The sequence below is a fragment of the Elgaria multicarinata genome, chromosome 3 (genome assembly GCF_023053635.1).
Source record: "Elgaria multicarinata webbii isolate HBS135686 ecotype San Diego chromosome 3, rElgMul1.1.pri, whole genome shotgun sequence".
Taxonomy (NCBI): Eukaryota; Metazoa; Chordata; class Lepidosauria; order Squamata; family Anguidae; genus Elgaria; species Elgaria multicarinata.
Genome location: NC_086173.1, coordinates 116,810,084 through 116,829,685, shown reverse-complemented (window position 1 = coordinate 116,829,685; position 19,602 = coordinate 116,810,084). Strand labels below are relative to the sequence as shown.

The 19,602-nt window shown below is 46.7% G+C and overlaps 1 protein-coding gene across 1 annotated transcript; it reads left to right on the top strand.

The window, feature by feature from the left end:
* Window positions 1-13,743: 13,743 nt before the first annotated feature.
* LOC134395230 (histone H1.10) lies at window positions 13,744-15,448 on the top strand. The gene has a single exon (XM_063121350.1). It carries the CDS (start codon window positions 13,938-13,940, stop codon window positions 14,610-14,612), a length of 675 nt encoding a protein of 224 aa, XP_062977420.1. The 5' UTR covers window positions 13,744-13,937; the 3' UTR covers window positions 14,613-15,448.
* Window positions 15,449-19,602: the final 4,154 nt, after the last annotated feature.

The window sequence follows — 19,602 nt, the reverse complement described above, 5'->3', positions numbered from 1 at the left end:
ATACGATGAAATTGGCCACATCATACCAAATAGAGCGACTTATTTCAGAGAAGTTCAAAATAAAATCCAGAGAACAGACAACAATAAAACGTCACAAACTAAACGTCATGTGGCGAAATACTACCAAACGCACACTTAAAAACGGTAAGACACGTTCTAACTTGACTAGTGTAGATCCCCTCTGAGTTATTGAGGAAAAGCTGCTCATTTTCAGAGTGTACTTCCAAATTGTAACAGACCCAAATACTGAGTAATTCTTTGTTTGATAGTTTGGACTATTCTATTGCCAATCGATGAAACAAAGCATTTCATAGCTAATAGCTTTCTATCGAGAAAGCAAAATCTCATAGGGGAGTGGCAGACCTGACTTTCCACTCCGTCAATCGAGCAGTTTTCCTTTTCCTTTATTTATTTATTTATTTATTTATTTATTTTTATTTTATTTTATTTATTACATTTTTATACCGCCCAATAGCCGAAGCTCTCTGGGCGGTTCACAAAAATTAAAACCACAAAAAACATCCAACAGGTTAAAAACACAATTACGAAATACAGTATAAAAAGCGCATCCAGCACTAGTGCTCCCTCCTCCTCCTCCTGGTGGAAGGTTCATGTATTAGATTGCCAAGACCAGCATACGCAGTAGAAGGCCATCTCTGCATAACTTCTCTGCAGAGCTTCAGCTATGGGGTGGTATATAAAATAAATAAATAAAATAACCTGCAGAGCTTATTGTCAGTGAATGTTGCAGTGTCTCGTGTTATGCCATGACAGCGTTGTCCTGGAACTGGCTCCTCATTGTGGATTGCTGGGCATGGCTTTGCCAGCTAAACACCCACTATAGCATTTTTCATGCACCCACCAAAGCAGTGATGGAGGGGTCGTGGTGGTTGCAACCCATTTTTGCCCCAAGTGTCTTCGCCTCTTTCTGGTCTACTGTGTCTGTTTTTGATGGTGAAGAAAGAACTTTCTTTCCTGATGTTTGAAACTAGTTCCTTCCAAAGCTGTCCTGTGGTGGCACAATCCTCTGCCATTGGAGGTCTTGATGTAGTCAGTGTTTTCAGTATCCTCCACAGAAATCCCTTCCTGCTTAGATTAAATTCCCACTAGAAGAACATTGCTGGTTCAAACATGCTTCTTGTAATGCCAGACCCCTACTGAAGGAGAAATTGACAAATACAAACTACTTAAAGAGGCATTGAAAATGTAATTCAGGGAGGTGATTTTTGCCACTCACCTTTCTGAGGAAGTACTAAACATGCATCTTACAGCTAATTCCAGTGCTGTTCACATTTATCGGCACCTCTCTGGATGAATTTGGTTACCATGACAGTTCCATAATTAGCATTCTCAACTCAGCAATACAAAAATCTTCACTCGCAGTTTTTGCCCTCAAGAGAGAGAGAGAGATCTCCAGGAAAGTCCTCCCAGCTGCACAGTGGTGATGCATGTGGCATTCTATCCTAGTTAAAGATGCTGCTAATGAGAGTCCTTTGCCCGGAAGAGTGGCTGACTTGCTTTGGAACAGCACCTGTTTCAGACCAGATTTATGAATATGGTCTATGACAATCTGAGTGGCCTACCCAATGTATTCATTCTGTCTGCTTTCTACATTTCTTCAAAAGGGCATATTGGGTAGACCTTGCTAGAAAATCTGATGTTTGCGCCTTGTTGACTTTGTCATTGTAGATCTTCAATCAGCTGATGCTAGTCAGAGGATTTTATTGAAGACCTCTAGTAATAAGAGGCTCTCTAGAACTCAGTATTGATCTATTTCCATTCTCCTAGCCATGCTTTCAAAGCAATTTGACCTTTCCATAGCTTCTCCTTGCCTGTGGCCTCATTGTTTTGGTGTTCTTGGACACTACTAATATTCCGTGGCAATAAAGTCAGTTGTCTCAGTGGTTAAAATTTAATGTGAGCGACATAACACAAAATATATCCTACAGATGAGTGAACTTTTGTTCTCCTCGGCTGGCTTCTGCCAAGGTATGTGATACAGGATAGCTAGAAGTGAAGTATATGATGTTTCTTTGGTCAATGTCCCAAACTTGCAAATTTTCAAGAGGGCAAAGGGGAGTAGCTCCCCAAATAATTGGCAGAGGCAAAAATCTCTGGACCTGTTATTGATAATGCAACTAGCCACAAAGCTATTTGGAATAGAACTTGTAATCAGCATCATCACCATCTAGGTATTGAGTAAGTACCCCATCTTGTATCAGCAGGGACTGGAAGGTGTGAAATTGCCAGCTTTTTAAAATGGCTTTGGGGAGACATTCTCTTATGTTTCAGTACAAACATAGGGTGGAAGCTTCCTCATTTGGCTTTTGCTCTTTCCAAAAGTATGGCTACTATATGTTATACATGACACTGTGCTTATTTGATGTTACAGCTGTGGAGCCAGGTAATATATTAATGAAACATGTGGCAGCTACCCCAATAATACAGTCTTGTGGGAAATGTTTTTTCCAGATTTGTGCCAGACTGTCATAATTTGGCCTTCAAAATGCATATAGTAGTATCTCAGGAATCCAACGTACTGGCCCTACTACTTTGACATGTCTGCAGACTTAAGCATCGGTTTGGTTTGGTTCTTTGAACATCGAAACCTGCTGGAAAATGCTCAAATGGCTCCCACAAGCACCAGTCTGCTACTGAGCACCATTCAGTGGGAGACTGGTTCATGAAGTCTTCCTAGGAGAAGAATATCTGGTGTGTGTCTTCTATTTTTATCTTGAAAAGGCTTAGGACACTCTTTGAAATAGAAATTTGTCAGACCTTTATAACCATGAATTAAAAGGCAATCAACCTATTTGCATATATAGCTTTTGAAGAACCATATGTTTTTACCTGCAAGAGGAGGTCCCTCAAGATAGTTGCTAAAATGCTGCCTAATATGTACTTTCAGTTACATTGTTAAGTCCTCTAGCATGTGGTTTAGTAAAAAGGTTGTTGAAGATTTGGCTCTCATCCTGAAATTGGGCTAGACAGAAAGACCATTAGGAAAGATTCAGTTTATGGGGTTGGAGCTGAATAAGGATCTCTTCTTTCTACCACACACAAGGTGGAATGCACAGAAGCATTACATGTTTTGTAGATGCTTTCTCCTAAATTATGGGAAATAGACCACACATCTACGCTGTTGCTCTGCTCCAAACATGATTATGAGCCCATTGCATATAATTGTTCAAATGTATCTGCTCAAATAAAATGGCCTCTATTTGTGTGTTGGTGCATACTACACAACTACTTTGTGGAAGCGTTTGAGCCACCAATGAACATAAATTGTGTTAAGCTGTAATCTTTGCCTGCACACCCCACATGGAACTGTGTTTGTATTGTATTGGGAAAACCTACTTGGGGCTTAGAACTTCTGTTAACTTTTGTCCTTAGTTCTACCTGTTGCAGGAGAGAGTTAATTCTGTCATTGGATAACATTGCCACCTCATCCCACCAGGACAAGGGTGGGATTTGCTCCATGTTGGCACTGAGCTTCCACAGACTATGGCAACTCCATAATGATAACAATTGCATTATGAACCCTCTTCATACCACAATTAAGCAATTATACTTTTTGCTAATGGCTTCAAGACAACAGCCTTTATTCTTAGGCAGCAAATTGTAGCAAGCTCCAATTGAATAATTTGTTTACTGTAGATTTTTTTTTTATTGCAATCTCACAGTCCGTGAATTCCATTAAATTCCTGGGTTTGGAAAATTCTGTTTGTATTGACTGTATTCCACTACTAGCATCAGTGTACATGCTTTTGTTTCAGGTTGTGTAGACCTGACTAAGCAAGATGCAACCTATCTTGGCAAACAGGGACCCTCCTTAATGATTTTACACTTCCCTTCAAGTGTAAAATTTGAAGTACAGGGCAAGAGCTAAAATAACAATGAATTATTTGAGTACAAACCACTGGTCGGCTCATGATCAAATTTGTCCTGGCTCAGTTCCCCTTCAGTGCCTCTTGAGCCAGGGTGGTTCTGCCAAGGTGTATGCCTTGCAAGGTACCCTCATGTGTTCTATCAGGTCTGTGCTTTTCTGTTGGTCACTGACCTTTCTGCACCACCTGCTCTGTAGCATGTGATTCTAGATTGTTTCTGGATGAAAGCATTAATTAGCATACATTATATTCCTCAAAACAAACTGGCTGGCTTTTTTCATGTTAAGATCTTGGGAACCATTTGAACTTAGTGGCTGATCAATAAAAATGTTATTAAAACAAACTGAATGGAAAGAAAGGCAGCTGCTTGCACTATAATTGAATATATGGCACAATGTGGCCTAGATACTACAAGGCCATAATCTAGTTACCTACCTGTTACTGTCTAGATTCTCACAGGCAATTGGGCCTTTACTCTTGTGTAGGGCTGCCTTGTAGTGAGTCAGGCCATTGGTCCATCTAGGCAAGTGTTATCTGCTTTGACTGGGAGTGGTGCTCCACGGTCTCAGGCAGACACCTGTACTAGTACTATTACCTGAGATCCTTTTCCAAGGATGAAACCTGGGCCTGTTGGTCTGCTAAACATATTCTCTACCGCTGAACCACTCTTTTGTTTAGGAGGGATTGATAATGACACATATATCCATTGTCAGATTCTCTCCACTTGGAACTTCATAACTCAGAATCTATTAAAAATGGAGCAAATTGCTCTGTGTATCAAGACAGGCTTCACCATCAGTAGCCTGAAGGCAGAGGTTCAGGTTGTAGAATTCAGTCTTTTTTCTGTGAAATTTGTGTTACCTTCATGCGGAATTTTCATAACTTTCTTTAAAGGCATGGAGTATCCACGGTCCTACAATAATAATTATTATATTTATTTTATCCTGCCTTTTGCCCAATACTGGGCCTCAAGGTGGACCTTACAAAGTTTAAAACATACATTGTTAAACTTAGGAAAAGAAATGTACCAATAAATAAATAATAAAATAAAAATAAAAACAAACATTTAAAATACATGACAAAATTATAAGTCATTAACATAGATGGAGGATCAGATTAACTTGGGGTTTCTGTTGCTGATGCCATTGTTCTGTTTGCAAACATTGGCGTGGCCATGGTGTAGGTTTACCCTACAAGGCCTTCAAGAGAAAAGTAGTTACTTCAATACGATTCCCTTCTTATTATCATTGGGTCTGTTCTTCACTTGTATTTGAGTGAAGTGCAGCTTGGAAAGAATAATCAGCTGTGCAACTGTAGTGCTGGTATGGAAGCATCCTGTTTCTTCCAGGGAATATAGAGCCATTTGGCTTCCCCTTGTCACCACACGTCTTTGCTATAGCTCCGTAAAAACATCAGCAGAGCTGTGCTGGATCACACCAAAGCCCTTTCAGAATTCTGCTCCCACAGTGACCAAACAGCTGCCCATGGGAAGCCCATGAGCAGGGCATAAATGCAATAAGACACCGCCCCCCCAATTCCTTTTCCCTAGCAACTGGTGTTGCCTCTGATGGTGGAGGCAATGTACACTCATCATGTCTTGTAGCCATTGACAGCCTTATTCCCCATGTTCTTACGGCTTTCCCTAGTCACCAGGCAAGCTTTTCCTACAATTACTTGTCCTCTGCCCTTCTAGTAGCCCCACAATCTCCATAGTGCATGGCAAAAGAAAGAAGATATTGTGCAACTGCCCATGGACTGCAATTTTATGCTGCGGCAGAAGGCTAACGTTGAGGTACCGGAAGGATTATATACACACACGGATTTGTTTATATCCATAGCAATTATTTCTTTCTTTTGTTGTAATTGCCAATAAAACCACTGAGATGTCGATTGGATCTTAACACTGGGGACATTATTTCCCATGTGCCCTTAGACAGTGGTTCGTAGCACAAGGGTGTGGAAAGAGAGGCTGGCTCTGGTGCTGTACAGGATGCTAAGTGTAGGCTAATTGTCAAGAGATAATGTTTTTATTTAAAAGTTCAAGAAGTCTCAACGTTTCGGATCGTCAGATCTTTCGTCAGGAGCACTGATTGACACTTTTTTTGTAGAGAGTCTTCGTGGAGAGCTGTGTTTTCTTATCCAAAAAACTGCTTGTAAGCTGGTAAGCACAAGCAGTTTTTTGGGTAAGTGTCAGTCAGTGCTTCTGACAAAGAATCTGACAATCCGAAACGTTGAGCCTTCTTGAACTTTTAAATAAAAACATTATCTCTTGACAAATACCAGCCTACACTTTGCATCCTGTACAGCAGCAGAGCCAGCCTCTCTTTCCACACCCTTTTGTGGTGCTCTTTCTCCTGTTTCCCCTCATGTTCATAGCGCAAGGCCAGAAGGCTGCTGTTGCCTGTATTCTTCCTTGGTTCAAAAGCTGCTGAGCAATAATTTGAGTGGGGAAATATACTGACTTCCAGCTGCTAAATGTGATTGGGGCAGGTATATTCTTCAAAAGCGGTTTGCAGAGTTGTAGAAGAGGGCAGTTCAATACACAATATATGGAAGAAATAAATCCTCAAGGTGGGATGAATTTTGTGTGGCACAGGAAGGATGGAAAGGGAAATAAACTGCAGGAGGTCAGCAGGCACCTTTGGTCCTGTTAAAAGGAAAGCACATTTATAACTGACTGGGTTGATAACAGACTGTGTTTCTTAAGACTATTGATCCAGTTTGGGTGAAATCAATGACACAATGTGATGGGCATGCCATTGTACATCAAAACAGGCCCACTCTATAAAAGCCTCAGTGATTGCATAAGCCCCAGTCCCCCTGGCTTGATAGGGGTTGAAGATTAGGTCAGAAAACCTCAGGTTGTTTTCTGTCAATTTGCCATAATAGCATGGATCCAATACATCAGTGCCCTAATGAACTCCATGCCAATCAATACAAGTAGGTAAACGTAAGGGTTTTTCCTCTTTGCAAAATCACTTGGGGATTGGTAATTGTTTAGCTTTGTTATTAATGCAATCCTTTTTCTCTAGCGGTTGCCATGTAAAAAATGTGCAGGACTAGAAGATGAGTGTTTGGCATCTTGAAATTTTTCACTGGTTTTGTTCTGCAGCACCTGCAGTATACTTAGGACTCTGCGCTTGCTGTGCTTTTCCCCCAGCCCAAAGCGTGAAATCCAGCTTTCCAATAACTTTCCTTTGAAAAAGGAATGTTTCTAAGTGTCAAGATAAGCAGAAATCTCAGGAAGAGGTGTGTCTAGCCCACTCCTGCTCCACGCCCCCTTTTGACTCACAAAACGAGAACAAATGATTCCAAATTAGGAAAAGTAGGCTGTAGAATCCCATTGATCTTGACTTGCGCCAGCCCCGAGTATACAGAGCCCGACCTATATGCTGCCCATTTGGGGGATGGAAAGATACAAGCTGGCTGTGTCCATTCTCTTGCAGTTCAAGAACAGAATGTCAGACTTCTCTACATGTATGTATTTATTTATTTTTAAAAATGTGTACCCTGCCTTTAGGGCCCTGTTCTAACACTATTCAGTGTGAATAATAAAGTATTCTTCTCTTTCTCTCTCTATTATAGTTGTTCCTCTTAGATCTGAAGCTAGGGATCTTGGCTCTTCAATGTAAATGGATACTATCACTGAAAGTCCCTTTAAAAAACACCTCTGGGATGTTTAATTTGTGCCAGTGTTCTGTCCTCCTGAGAGGTGGTAAGAGTGGAACGGCCCATTGATTCAAACAAGTTGAAGTGCACTTAGCTGAGGTTATGGCCAATGCCTCTGACTGTGAGCTCGGTCTTGAGGTGTTGCATGTGCCCAGGGGGAAGAGCATCTACCACAGCACCAGCACAAATCTTGTAGAAGAGATCAAAGCTTCTAGGATGGCGTGCTATTGCTCTCCTCAAACTAATCACTTTTCAGATCATACGTCTGTAGAAATGCAATATGAAAAATGTGAACTGCTTGAATAAAAACAGGGTTATTTATAATAGTTAACTACACTATGAATGAGGCAGCAGGCAGGCTTTGCATGTAAACGGGTTCTATTCTGTAGACACTTAACGGGGCAATCCAGTGCAGCGCAAACAGCAGCTCCAAGGCGAATAAAACTGCCACATACAAAGCCCTGCTGGGCTTATGGCAGCAACATGGAAAGGAGAGAGTGGCAGAACTTTCCTGTTCCTTCCCCCTCCCCCAACATCTTTTGAACTATTTTCACTGGCTCCACAGCTGGCTTAAATTTCCATCCCTGTTCAGGCCACCCCACCCTTACCTCCCCCTAAACCAGAGTGGTAAGGGCTGTGGAGGTTTTCATAGGCGTTTCCGAGGTCAGAGCTCCCACTCAAGGTGGACAGAGAGGGCCAGTCCCTGGGACACCCTCCCAGGGACTATAGGATTGCAGTCTAAAGGTGCTGGAAGAGAGGAGTTAACTTTCAAACTACTGTCTGGTTCATAAAGCTGATGGCCCCCACCTAACAATATCTGGGAGTATGTAGGGCCAGCAGCAGGCTTCAAAGTCCAGCTGAGGTGGCATGGATGTATCAGTTCATACAACTGGAACCTTCATGTAGGATTGTATAATGGTAGCATCTCAGAGGGCCTGGTCCATATCATCATGAATGTGGAGCCACCAGGTATGATGGCAATGAATTATCCAATGCTGTGAAGGAATGCCTTCATGCACAGCACCCTTGTGTGGCTTGGAAAAGGTCTGCTGTGGTTCCATAAGTAATAACTGCCATGTGTGAGCTACAGAGTAGGGTCCCAGCCACCTAGTATTCCTTGCTTTAGGAAAATCTAATAGATTACCATTGTCAAAGCTATGACTCCTTAAAAATCCTCCTCATATCTGTATCTCTTGAAAGTTCTTTGTCCTGTTTGGACCTTTTTATAATTGTACTGTGATAATAGCAGAGAGTAAGACCACAACATGCATCTCAAGAAGTATGGAACTAGGTCTAAGGGGCTTTGAACAAACAGAAGTTAGAAAAGTGAGCCAGTGTAATGGTTTGGGTATCAGACAAGGATCAGGAGGACCCAACTTCAAATCCCCTCTAAGCTATGAATGTCACTCAGCCTAAGCTATCTCACAAGGATGTTGAGCACAAAATGGGAGAGAAGCAAAATGAGAGGAGCTCCTTGGAGGAAAAATGGGATTTAAATGATAATCAATAAAAATCCATTCAGGTGAGTTCATACCTTTGGTTATGCTTAAAGTAGCTTACTGTGATGAACTCACATCATGTGTCAATAGACATAATGCACTTTATCAAAATTTTAATTTCAAGGGAATACAGAAACATATTTTTGATCTAGGCTTCTAAGTTAGATCAGGGAAGCCTCTGTACAGGTTTGTTTTTTTGGGGGGGCAGTATTGCAGGTATTCTGCATGAATTGGGATTCAATTGGTGCATTTCTCAGTTCTAGGGGAGGAGGGGGGAGTATAGGAAATGGCGATTCTGCCCAACTATGCCTGGTTACCATGAAGACAAGTCCAGAACTGCTTAACTACAATGACTGCAATGAAGTATAAAGTGTATTACTAAACATGCATCCAGCACAATCCTAGTTCATAGAATCATAGAATAGCAGAGTTGGAAGGGGCCTACAAGGCCATCGAGTCCAACCCCCTGCTCAATGCAGGAATCCACCCTAAAGCATCCCTGACAGATGGTTGTCCAGCTGCCTCTTGAATGCCTCTAGTGTGGGAGAGCCCACAACCTCCGTAGGTAGCTGATTCCACCGTCGCACTGCTCTAACAGTCAGGAAGTTTTTCCTGATGTCCAGCCGGAATCTGGCTTCCTTTAACTTGAGCCCGTTACTCTGTGTCCTGCACTCTGGGAGGATCGAGAAGAGATCCTGGCCCTCCCTTTTAAGTATTTGAAGAGTGCTATCATGTCTCCCCTCAATCTTCTCTTCTCCAGGCTAAACATGCCCAGTTCTTTCAGTCTCTCTTCATAGGGCTTTGTTTCTAGACCTCTGATCATCCTGGTTGCCCTCCTCTGAACATGCTCCAGCTTGTCTGCATCCTTCTTGAATTGTGAAGCCCAGAACTGGACACAATACTCTAGATGAGGCCTAACCAGGGCCGAATAGAGAGGAACCAGTGATTTGGAAGCTTTACGTGTGTTATGATTTTAATGGGTAGACATATGAACACACTTTTCCATATCTACCCTGTGTAGAAACAAGTGCGTAGTTGGCTTTGGTTCTAATTTCACAACACATAAGAGACCCCATGTGGTGTAGTAGTTAGAACGTTGGGCTGGGACTCCGTAGATCCAGGTTCTAATCCCCAGTAAGGCCATGAAGCTCACTAGGTAACTTTGGGCCAGTCCCTGACTCTCAGCCTAACCTACATCACAGGACTGTTGGGAGGCTAAAACAGAGAAGAGGAGGATCACACAAGCTGCCTTGGGACCTTGCAAGTGGGGAAAAGTGATATAAATGCAATAAATAATTCAAATAAAATATCTGGGAGGGATAGACAAAACCTGTGTTTTGAATGCCCATTTAACAGGTAGACAACACAAGTGCTTAATGTATGATCTAGCTTGGAGTCCATAGGACCTAGCTGACCTCAACAGTAAAAAGATGGATTGCATCCACACAGCCTTAAATGTGAAGACAAAGTGTGCACAACTTGACATCTGCTTCAACTTTCCTCTTAGAAACAAGATAGGAACCGGTCCTATATGAGGTCCGGCCATTTCTCCATCTAGCCCAGTATGTCTACTCTGACTGGCCTCTGCCTATTACCTGCAACCACAGGTCCTTTTTTAACTGGATATGCCAGTGATTGAACCTAGGACCCCCTTCATGTAAGGCAGGTGCTCCAGCCTGAGCTTCTTTATCTTAAGGTGCAAAAACCTCCATTACATAAACTTCTTTCTAGCCTTGAAAACATGCTTGAGAGAAAGGCTACTCACCACCTAAACCCACAGGTTTAGATTTGGATAGAAAACCAACCCACTGAAGTCAATGGTTGGCTTAACTCCCACGGGCCTCTCTGGATCCAACTCCAAAGTTTCACTCTTAGCACTGAAAGCTAGCTTCCAATACTTTTAAGGCAACAAATAAATGGTATTGCCTACCTTGAGTTGTGCTCCTCAATTTCATTAAGACTAATAAGACCACTGAGAATGACAAACGTTTACTGGGGGGGAAAAGGCATTAAGGACGGAAAGGCGCCCAGAGTGTATTGTGCTACGGAACGAAGGGAAAGTATGGTGTAAGTTTAGAGCTTGGACTGGAGGGGGTGTGATGCCGGGGCAGCGCAAAGTTTAAAGTGGAGACACTGGGTCTCTTAAGCCTTACGCAGATGGGTGAAGTGATCAGTGACCTAATTTGGGATCAGTCTCCTAGACTCTGGAAGATCCTGACCTTCCAAAGAACAGAGTCTTGACCGCCACTTTGTATGGACTGATTTCGTTTTGTCCTATGGTTTCGATCTCATTCTCCTACCCCCACCCACCCCAAACCAAATCTCCATGGACTACCAATGCAATCTGAAATGTATAAAGTAAGCCCAGGCTGCCTTAAGCAGTTAAGGCGTAAAGAATCTGTGTGGAGTGATGCAAAGTCTGCATTTTTGCTCGAGAGACGCTAACAGCGCCTTGCTGGGTCAGGCCAAGGCCCACCTCGTCCCAACGCGCTTCGCAGCAATCCTGCCGGCAGACGCGAGCCGAGCCCGGTTTGTCTTCTGCACAAACCCCCACAAAACGACAAGCCCTCCTCTTTTAAAGCCACGCACTAGGCAAGCATTGCGAGGGAAATGGCGGAGAAAAACATAAGATGTGGGAGGACGCGTGTCAAGTTTGCAGGCGGGGAGGAGGACGCCAGGCGCGCAAGCAGGCGGGGGAGTTTGGCACTTTGCCCCCCCCCGGCCCCCCGAGGCTCATCTCGTAGCTTTGAACTGGCCTTAGGGGCGTGTGGGGCGGGGGGGGGGGGATAAGAAGCGAATTTGATTTAGGGCAGAGGAAAGGAAGGGGGCGTAACTTCTCCAGAGCCAGATGCTGTTGGCGTGGGTGTGATGCGCCTCCCTCCCGGCGCAATCGTGAACCCATTTTAAAAGGAGGCGGAGGGGGAGAAGCGTGGATGGGTGGGGGCGGATTCCATTGCTGAAGCTCCCTCGCCTTCTTCCCCGCTCGCCCTCCTTTCCTTCCTCTCAAAAGAGCAAGGCTGCCCCCGCTTATTTTGCACAGTTCGGTTGCTAACCGTGGCTGGAACCACACGCACCTCCAAAACAGACAGCAGCCCTTCACCCAACGACTTACCCTCCAACCTTTCTCTCCCCCTTGCCTTCCCACGGCCCCCATTTAAACACGCTTGCATCCGGCAAATCACGGTGTGTCTCCCTCAGCGGATAGCCGTAAGATGCGTGGGTAGGAAAGGGGCGAACCTGTGCCTGAGCTGAGGCGGGAAGGAGGGGAGGCAGGCAGGATCAATGGCATCCCGTGTGGCGACAAGATGCCTCTGGTCGCCAGAGGCTCTCCCGAGTGAAGCGCTGTTACCACGCAATCTGTTTCCAGCCCAAAGGAATCAAGGTGGGCGGCCCACGTTGAACATGAAGCCGCTGCGGCTACATCATACCGCCCCCTCCCTCAACCGGGCGCCCTGATCGTCCCCGTTTTTGTATGTCTCGGATCTCTTTCTTCTAACCCAAAACTAAAGGGCGCTGTCCCCTCCCCTGGTAGGTCAACGCAGGGCTAGTTCGGGGGACATTGCCCACACTCGGCTCCCTCTGGGCTTTACACAGCCTTTTGTGCCTCGTTGCACTGCACTGTTAGAGCCATTTCTTTAAAAACAAGTGGCCTGAAAAAGATGTCATTTTCCTGCACGAAGGCCAAGTTCGGACATTCTCCTTCTGCCCCCCCACCCATCTAATGCCAGTTAAAGAGGCTGCAGGAATGAGCTCGCAAAAGCACACAAAATACGGTACAGATCCCAAAGGCAAAGCAATCAAAGTGTGCGAGTTGCGTTACCCCTTCTTTGCGCTCTCCCCAGTCTGCTGCTCAAGAAAAGGGCCCTTTCGCCTTCCCTAACATCTCATGGGAGGTGTCACCAATGTGTGGATCTCGAACCCTGACTATCCTTCATGGCTATCTAAAAGCTGTACCGACAGCACCCCTTTCCCTTCCCATAGTAGTTTCTTTACTCGAGTCCAAAAGCGCCTCCGTCGGGACTGCTCGAGTCGGTGGGGGAAGGGATTACAACCATCTTCAGATCCACTCTGCGGGGAGCTGCACCTCTAGAATCGAGGGTTCCCGAGTGGCCAAATCCTGCCCTCTCTCAGCCCCGCAGCCCCTTGAGTCATGGCCCCTCCAGATCGGGCGGGGACCCCCCCTGGAATCGGCTCACCAGCTCCGTGCTGCTGCAGCCGACCACGTGAGGGCGTCCAGTGTGTTAGTTACAACAAATTAACCCTGGGCTAGTGCGCCCCACGAGGATCGTCGGCGCCCCACGACTGACCAGTGGCATGCGTCTCCCTCTTCTCTACCCGGCCCATGCCTCGTTTGCGACAGGCGGCTCTTTCTGGGGGGCACAGAGCTCTCGATACAGGGCGCCCCCATCCTCGGTCTTCCCCCAGCATAGGGTGCGCCCTTAAAATCGCCTCTGGGGAAACTTTCCCAGCCCGCGGGGGCCGTGACACCCCGGCAGCTCGATCAGGCACCGTCGGGAGCAGCGGTTGCCGACGACATCCCAAACTTGGGCCACCAGAGGCGAGAGAGAGAGCCCGGCAAAGGGGCCACAAAAAGCACAACTTGGAGCTTGCCTGCTTTTTCCCTGTTGTTGTTCTCAACGTGGTCCGCTCACCGCGCATATAAGGAGCTGCGGCGGAGCCCGCCCAGGCAGATTGCTTTTCTCAGGCGGAGCAGAGGGTGGCTGTTGCGCTCGGTTGCTGTGTGGGGGGATAGATTGCTCGCTCGCTCTCTCGCTCGCTCTCTCCCCCTGAGCAAGAGCACCCGAACGAAAAGCAGCGCCGAGCCTAAGCTTGAGGCTCACTGCCGACCTTTTCCTGCAGGAACTCCATCCGTTTCCCAACCATGTCTGTTGAGCTGGAAGAAGCTGACCTGCCCCTGACTGAGGCAGAAGAGGCGCCTCTGGCCCCGGAGAAGAAAGGCGCTTCCAAGAAAGCCAAAGGCGGCGTCGGCGGCTCGACTCTCTCCCCCTCCAAGAAGAAGAAAAACAACAAGAAAAAGAACCAGCCGGGCAAGTACAGCCAGCTGGTGGTGGAGTCCATCCGCAAGCTGGGCGAACGCAATGGTTCCTCGCTGGCCAAAATCTACAACGAAGCCAAGAAAGTGGCCTGGTTCGACCAGCAGAACGGGCGCACCTACCTCAAGTACTCCATCAAGGCGCTGGTGCAAAACGACACCTTGCTCCAGGTGAAGGGGACGGGCGCCAACGGCTCCTTCAAGCTCAACAAGAAGAAGCTCGAGGGGGGCAGCGAAGGGGGCGCCGGCGGCGGCGGCGGCGCCTCCCACGCCAAGTCACACAAGAAGGCGGTCGCAGCGCCCGCTTCGCGGAAGGTCGAGAAGAAGCCCGTCGCCAAGAGCAAAAAGATGGAGAAGAAATCGCACAAGAAAGGCGCCGGCGCTGCCGCCGCCAAGAAGGACAAGGTGAAAGCCAAGAAGACGGCCAAGAAAAGCACCGCTTCGCCCAGCGCGAAGAAGGTGAAGAAGTCGGCGAAGCCCAAGGCGCTCAAGAGCCGGAAATGAGCCTCGCCAGGGGTGGGGAAGGGGAAGGGGCAGCGTCGCTCGTCCTTCTGCCCAGGACTATTGAGCCCCAAGACACGGACTTTTAGCTCGAAGCACAGAGCCGCGTTACCCGCTTCGGTTTTGTTTCTGCAGCTTTTTTTTTTTTCTGGGGGAGGGGTGGGGGTGGGGCTGGTTCAATAGCACTCGTTTCCTCCATAAACACGATCCCGATTGTGAGTCTCGTTTGAGGAGTGGGCTGTACGGTGTTTGTCCCCCCACCCTTTTTTAAATAAATAAATGGGACGTTGACGCCACGGGGGGGATTATTTGGGCTTGGATTTTGGCAAAGCGGTTTAAAAAATCGCCCCCAAATCCCGGCGAGATATACGCCCCCTCCTTGCCACCAGCTCCCCATTTCTGCGGGGAGAGGCGCTCTTTTGAATGGCTTCCCGAAGTTTGAACACCCGTCCAGGTCGACCCCCGCCCCCAGCACTTCGAGGGCCGTGGCGCCATGGCAACGGCCCATTGGCTGCGAGAGCGGCTGGGACGGCGCTTGGCTGAAGTGCAGGCAGCGTTCCATGTGGGGGTGAGCGGGCGGCCGCCTGGGACCAAGCGACCAGCAGCGTGGCTGGTCCGGTCGTGGAGAGACCTGCACGGTCACTGCGGGGGCGGGATACCTATATATATATATGGTCAAACCTAGGGAGGGAGGGGTGGCGGCGGCTAGAATTGCAGTGCTCCCCTGCAAGATCTTGTTACTGCCTTTTCGGGTCTCTTCTTCAATTGCCTTTTTAAAAAAATGTTTCCTTTGTGTTTTTTGTTTGGGTTTTTTGTTCAATAAATCGTTTAAAACAGTTTTTCCAAGTGCCGTTTCCTCGGTGTGCTGGTATTCGAGAGGGAAACGAAAATATGGCTCGTTAATAGGGGAGGCGGGAGATGGGGGCGTAGGAATTGCGCACAGGAAAGGGTGCTGGGTTTGGGGCTTTGAGCCTGCGGATGAGATTAAGGGGCGCGGCTATGGGGGACAACTGCCGAGAAGCGGGCGAGGCAGGGGGCTGGCGCTGTAGGGCGCCCTTATTTTCTGTGCGTTTAAGAGTTCAGTGGTGGTGGGCGTGTCAATACTTTTCTAGGCGCTCGTTCCCCTCTGCGCCTCCCGCTGATCTCTTCAATATGGGTAGGGGAGCGCTCAGCCGCCCCCTCGTCGAATCTCCCCCCCCCCGGGGTCCTTGCCAGCTACATGCGGGAGCAGCCCTTGCAAGTCGGGGTTCATTGCAGAGGCAGAAGGGGGAAAGGGGGCGGAGCCGCAGCTCTAGGAAGCGACAGCAATGACTCATCAAGATCGCCTCCTCTCCCCTCCTGCGCACGCGCCCCTGATATTTCACGAAGCCCCGCCTCTAGTGGGCGAGTCTTCCCCAACCCGTGAACACGTCATCGGGCGTCAGTGCGCGCGCGCGCGATGGCATTCTCCGTTGATTGGAGGACTCCGTCAAGCGGTTACTTGGCGAGACGCAGTACAGTCACTCATCTCGCAGATCCCTTGGCTGGAATAAAATAGCACAGATTAAAGGGGCGGGGAGGAGGAGGAGGAGGAACCGAAGCGCTAAATTGTTGGGGAGCTGACCGCCTCTCTTCTCGCGCCTGCTCCCCAATAATTGCTCCCTGGCCTTTCACTGCTATTACTCAAGTGGTGGTGGTGGGGAGGCGTTATGGTTGAGAGGGGATTTTCCACAGCTCTGCAATGTAGCGCAGTTAAAGATCAGGTATGAACACCTGCTTGGGAGCATCCAATATACCAGGGCCTTTTTGGACCTGCAGGCACATTTGGGGACTTGAGAAGGTGCTATGGGCATCACCACAGAATGGCTCCCACGGAGGGGTGCGGCTAGTCCCATAATGGCTGTGGTGGAGACATGGCGAGCCAAAAGTGAGTTAAAGAGATGTGTAAGGATGGGGTGAGGACTATTGAAGCTAGAAGCTGCGAGGGAGGAGGCAATAGCAAGGCAAAGGGGGGTTGTGTGGTTCAAGTGTTAGACTAGGACTCTGGTGATCTGGGTGCTAGTCCCACTTGGCCATGACTCTCCCTGACTTTGGGCTGGTCACTGACTCTCAGCCTAATCTGCCTCACAGACTTGTGAGGATAAAATGGAGAGGAATCATGTAAGCCACTGAGTTCCTTGCAGGAGGAAAAGGGGCAGGATATAAATGTAATAAATAATTTTTTTAAAGGGATAGAGGAAAGAAAAAGAGCAAAGCTAGAGGCTGGGAGGAAGGAGAAACAGCAAGGTAAAGAGGCAGGGAGAGAACTAGCAAAGCCAGAGGCTGGGAGGGGAGGGAAGAGGGAGAGAAACAGCTAAGGGGGGCAGGGTAGAAATAGTGAGGCTAAAAAGATAAAGCCCTAACATTTATATATTTGAAGGGAACAGGGAGTGGAGAGTTTCATGGGGCGCCCTTGGAGATCCCTGCAATATACCATAACTTGCATTCTTAGTGAGCAAATAGGTGGCTGGAAAAGTTGCCTCTCCCCATCCCAGCCAGTCAACTGGATGCAGAGGTGGCTATATTCTTTCACACCAGATAAACTTCAGACCCAAAATTGAAGCAGGAAACTAATGTAACTAGGTCTTCCATCACAACTTGTAGCAATGAGGCCTGGGGGCGGGGGAGAGACTAATGACAGGAGGAGCTGAGCTCCAGACCTGTTTTAGGACTAACATTTCAGAACCTTAAATACGTAAGGTACCTGCTCAGGCTCACAAAGGGATAATGGCATAGCAGGACATCCCTTTTCACCACTTCAATGAACAGACCAAACCCATGTATCTGTTAAAGAGAATACCCCCACCCCCAGGTTTTACACTGTAGTTGTTAAAGTTTCAGGCATCACCTGATATAATCAAACACAATCTTGCCTTCAGCGGCTGGAAGAATACCTCTGGGCAAGAGCCAGGAATGGTGAGAATGCCAGCCTAAAGATCAGGGACCAAACCTATGGAAGAAACAACTTGCTGCTCTCCCTTGAACGGAAGAGAACTGCACCAAAGGGACTCCTTCAGAGCCAAAATACAAACTCCTTATGGGAGGACTAGAACTAAGGCTGCCCTAAGACATGCTTCTGCTCAGGCAAAGGCAAGATGGAGCCCCCACTCCCAATTCCTCTTGCAGAAACCACACATGAGGGCAGCAGGGCAGCTTAGGGGTGTAACGGTGGACAGATCACATGATATACACAGCTCTGTCCTCTAACATCTCACTGCCCCCCAGCATCTGCCCAATTATTCCTCACACACACAACACACGGTGCACAGCAGACCCATGAAAAATAGAATTGGAAGTTCACAAGAAGGGGTGGAAGAGAAAAGATGAAAGTTCTGCCTCCCATCACTAGTAGTGAAGACAATACCCACAAATAGGCACAAATATAACCACCACCACCACCCCTCTCTCCCTCACACACACACACAGCATATCATATACAGTCCTGAACAATAAAATATCTTCAGAACAAGTGTACAGCCTGAAGGGATATCCAGACAGTACAAAAATTGGCAATAAGTGCTCAAATAATACACCAAAACTGGTTGTATAGAAAGATACTTCAAAATACCGCTAGTTTTCAACTTCAAAATACTGCTAGTTTTCAACCTGAAATGATGTTCTAATAATAAATCTAGCCTGCTTTGGACTCTGCAATGAGACTGAATAGAGCAGGTTTTCCCAACTGGGTGCCTCCAGATGTGATGCATAATTGGCTACAAGATTTTGGGAATTGTAGGCCTCAACATCTGGAGGGCACCAGGTCAGGGAAGACTAGATACATGATTTTGGCACTGATCAAGTTAGTTTAAGGAAGCAATTCTGTATTTATTTATGGAAACTGGATAGTCAGAGATTCTCTCAACTTTTCTCCCTCAGATAGGTACAGCCACAGAATCACTAAAGGTATTGCATAATTGTTGGCCATAGAATTAAGACTCCTCCAAGCTACCCAGACAGAGCTTTTTCAAAACAAATATGGAGACTGCAAAGGAGAAGAGCACATCCCCTTGGAATTAGCATTTTCACATCTCATGCACTGTAACCATATCCACTCCAGGATGACCTACAGCCCTTTTAAGCCTCAAGTAGCATCAGATTAAGCTACACACACTCAGCCTTTGCCTAGAAAAATCAGTAACATGCCTTCTAGAACAGAGAAATACTGCTAAAAACAGTTACTTGAGTAGCATTGTACAATTTCCCATGAGAACTTGCATATGAAAAACATGCAACTTCACCTTTCCCAAAATGGACCACAATCATCCTCTTCTCCCACAAAGCACAATTTCTGCAGCTAACTTTGCTGGTTATGTAGCACGACTGCTTGTTGAAGGATGAGTGCAATTAGCAGCATCTTTCAGAAAAGAAAAAAAAGGAATAGGGAAAATCACAGCAGCACCCCCACCCCCAAAACACTTCTACAGTTAACAGGTTTGTTTACTGTATGGTCAAACAGAGGAGTGATGTGTAACACAGGCTGTTGAGAATTTGGGGAAAACTTTATTCCAAAGTGGAAAAGCTTGGAGAACTTGCTCCACACTCTCTTCCTCCCCCAGCTCTGCTTATTATAATAATTACTTTAATCAGAATTATAAAGTTTTTTTTCCCAGTGAAAGCACTAGATTTGCAATAGGACAACACAATGCTAGTCCGAACCTTCTTACTGAAGCTATCAGACTTCATCAGTCTTCTACAGGAGAGGTAGGGAATTTTTAAAATGCAACTCCCAGATGGGGCTTAGAGGTTCATCAGACAAGTGTTTTATCACATGCTTGCTACTGCCCACTTACAGATGTGTGTACACCCTCTAGATGACATCATCCGCCTCCCACTCCTTCCACTCATTTTTCCGTCCCAAAATAGACCCCTTTTAATCCGACTTTTTTAAAAAATGGAATTGTGCTGCAACCTCCTGCTATGTGCAGGAAAACGTGTAGGATACAAACGGCCCCTGAACAGGCCATGTGGTCTTTAT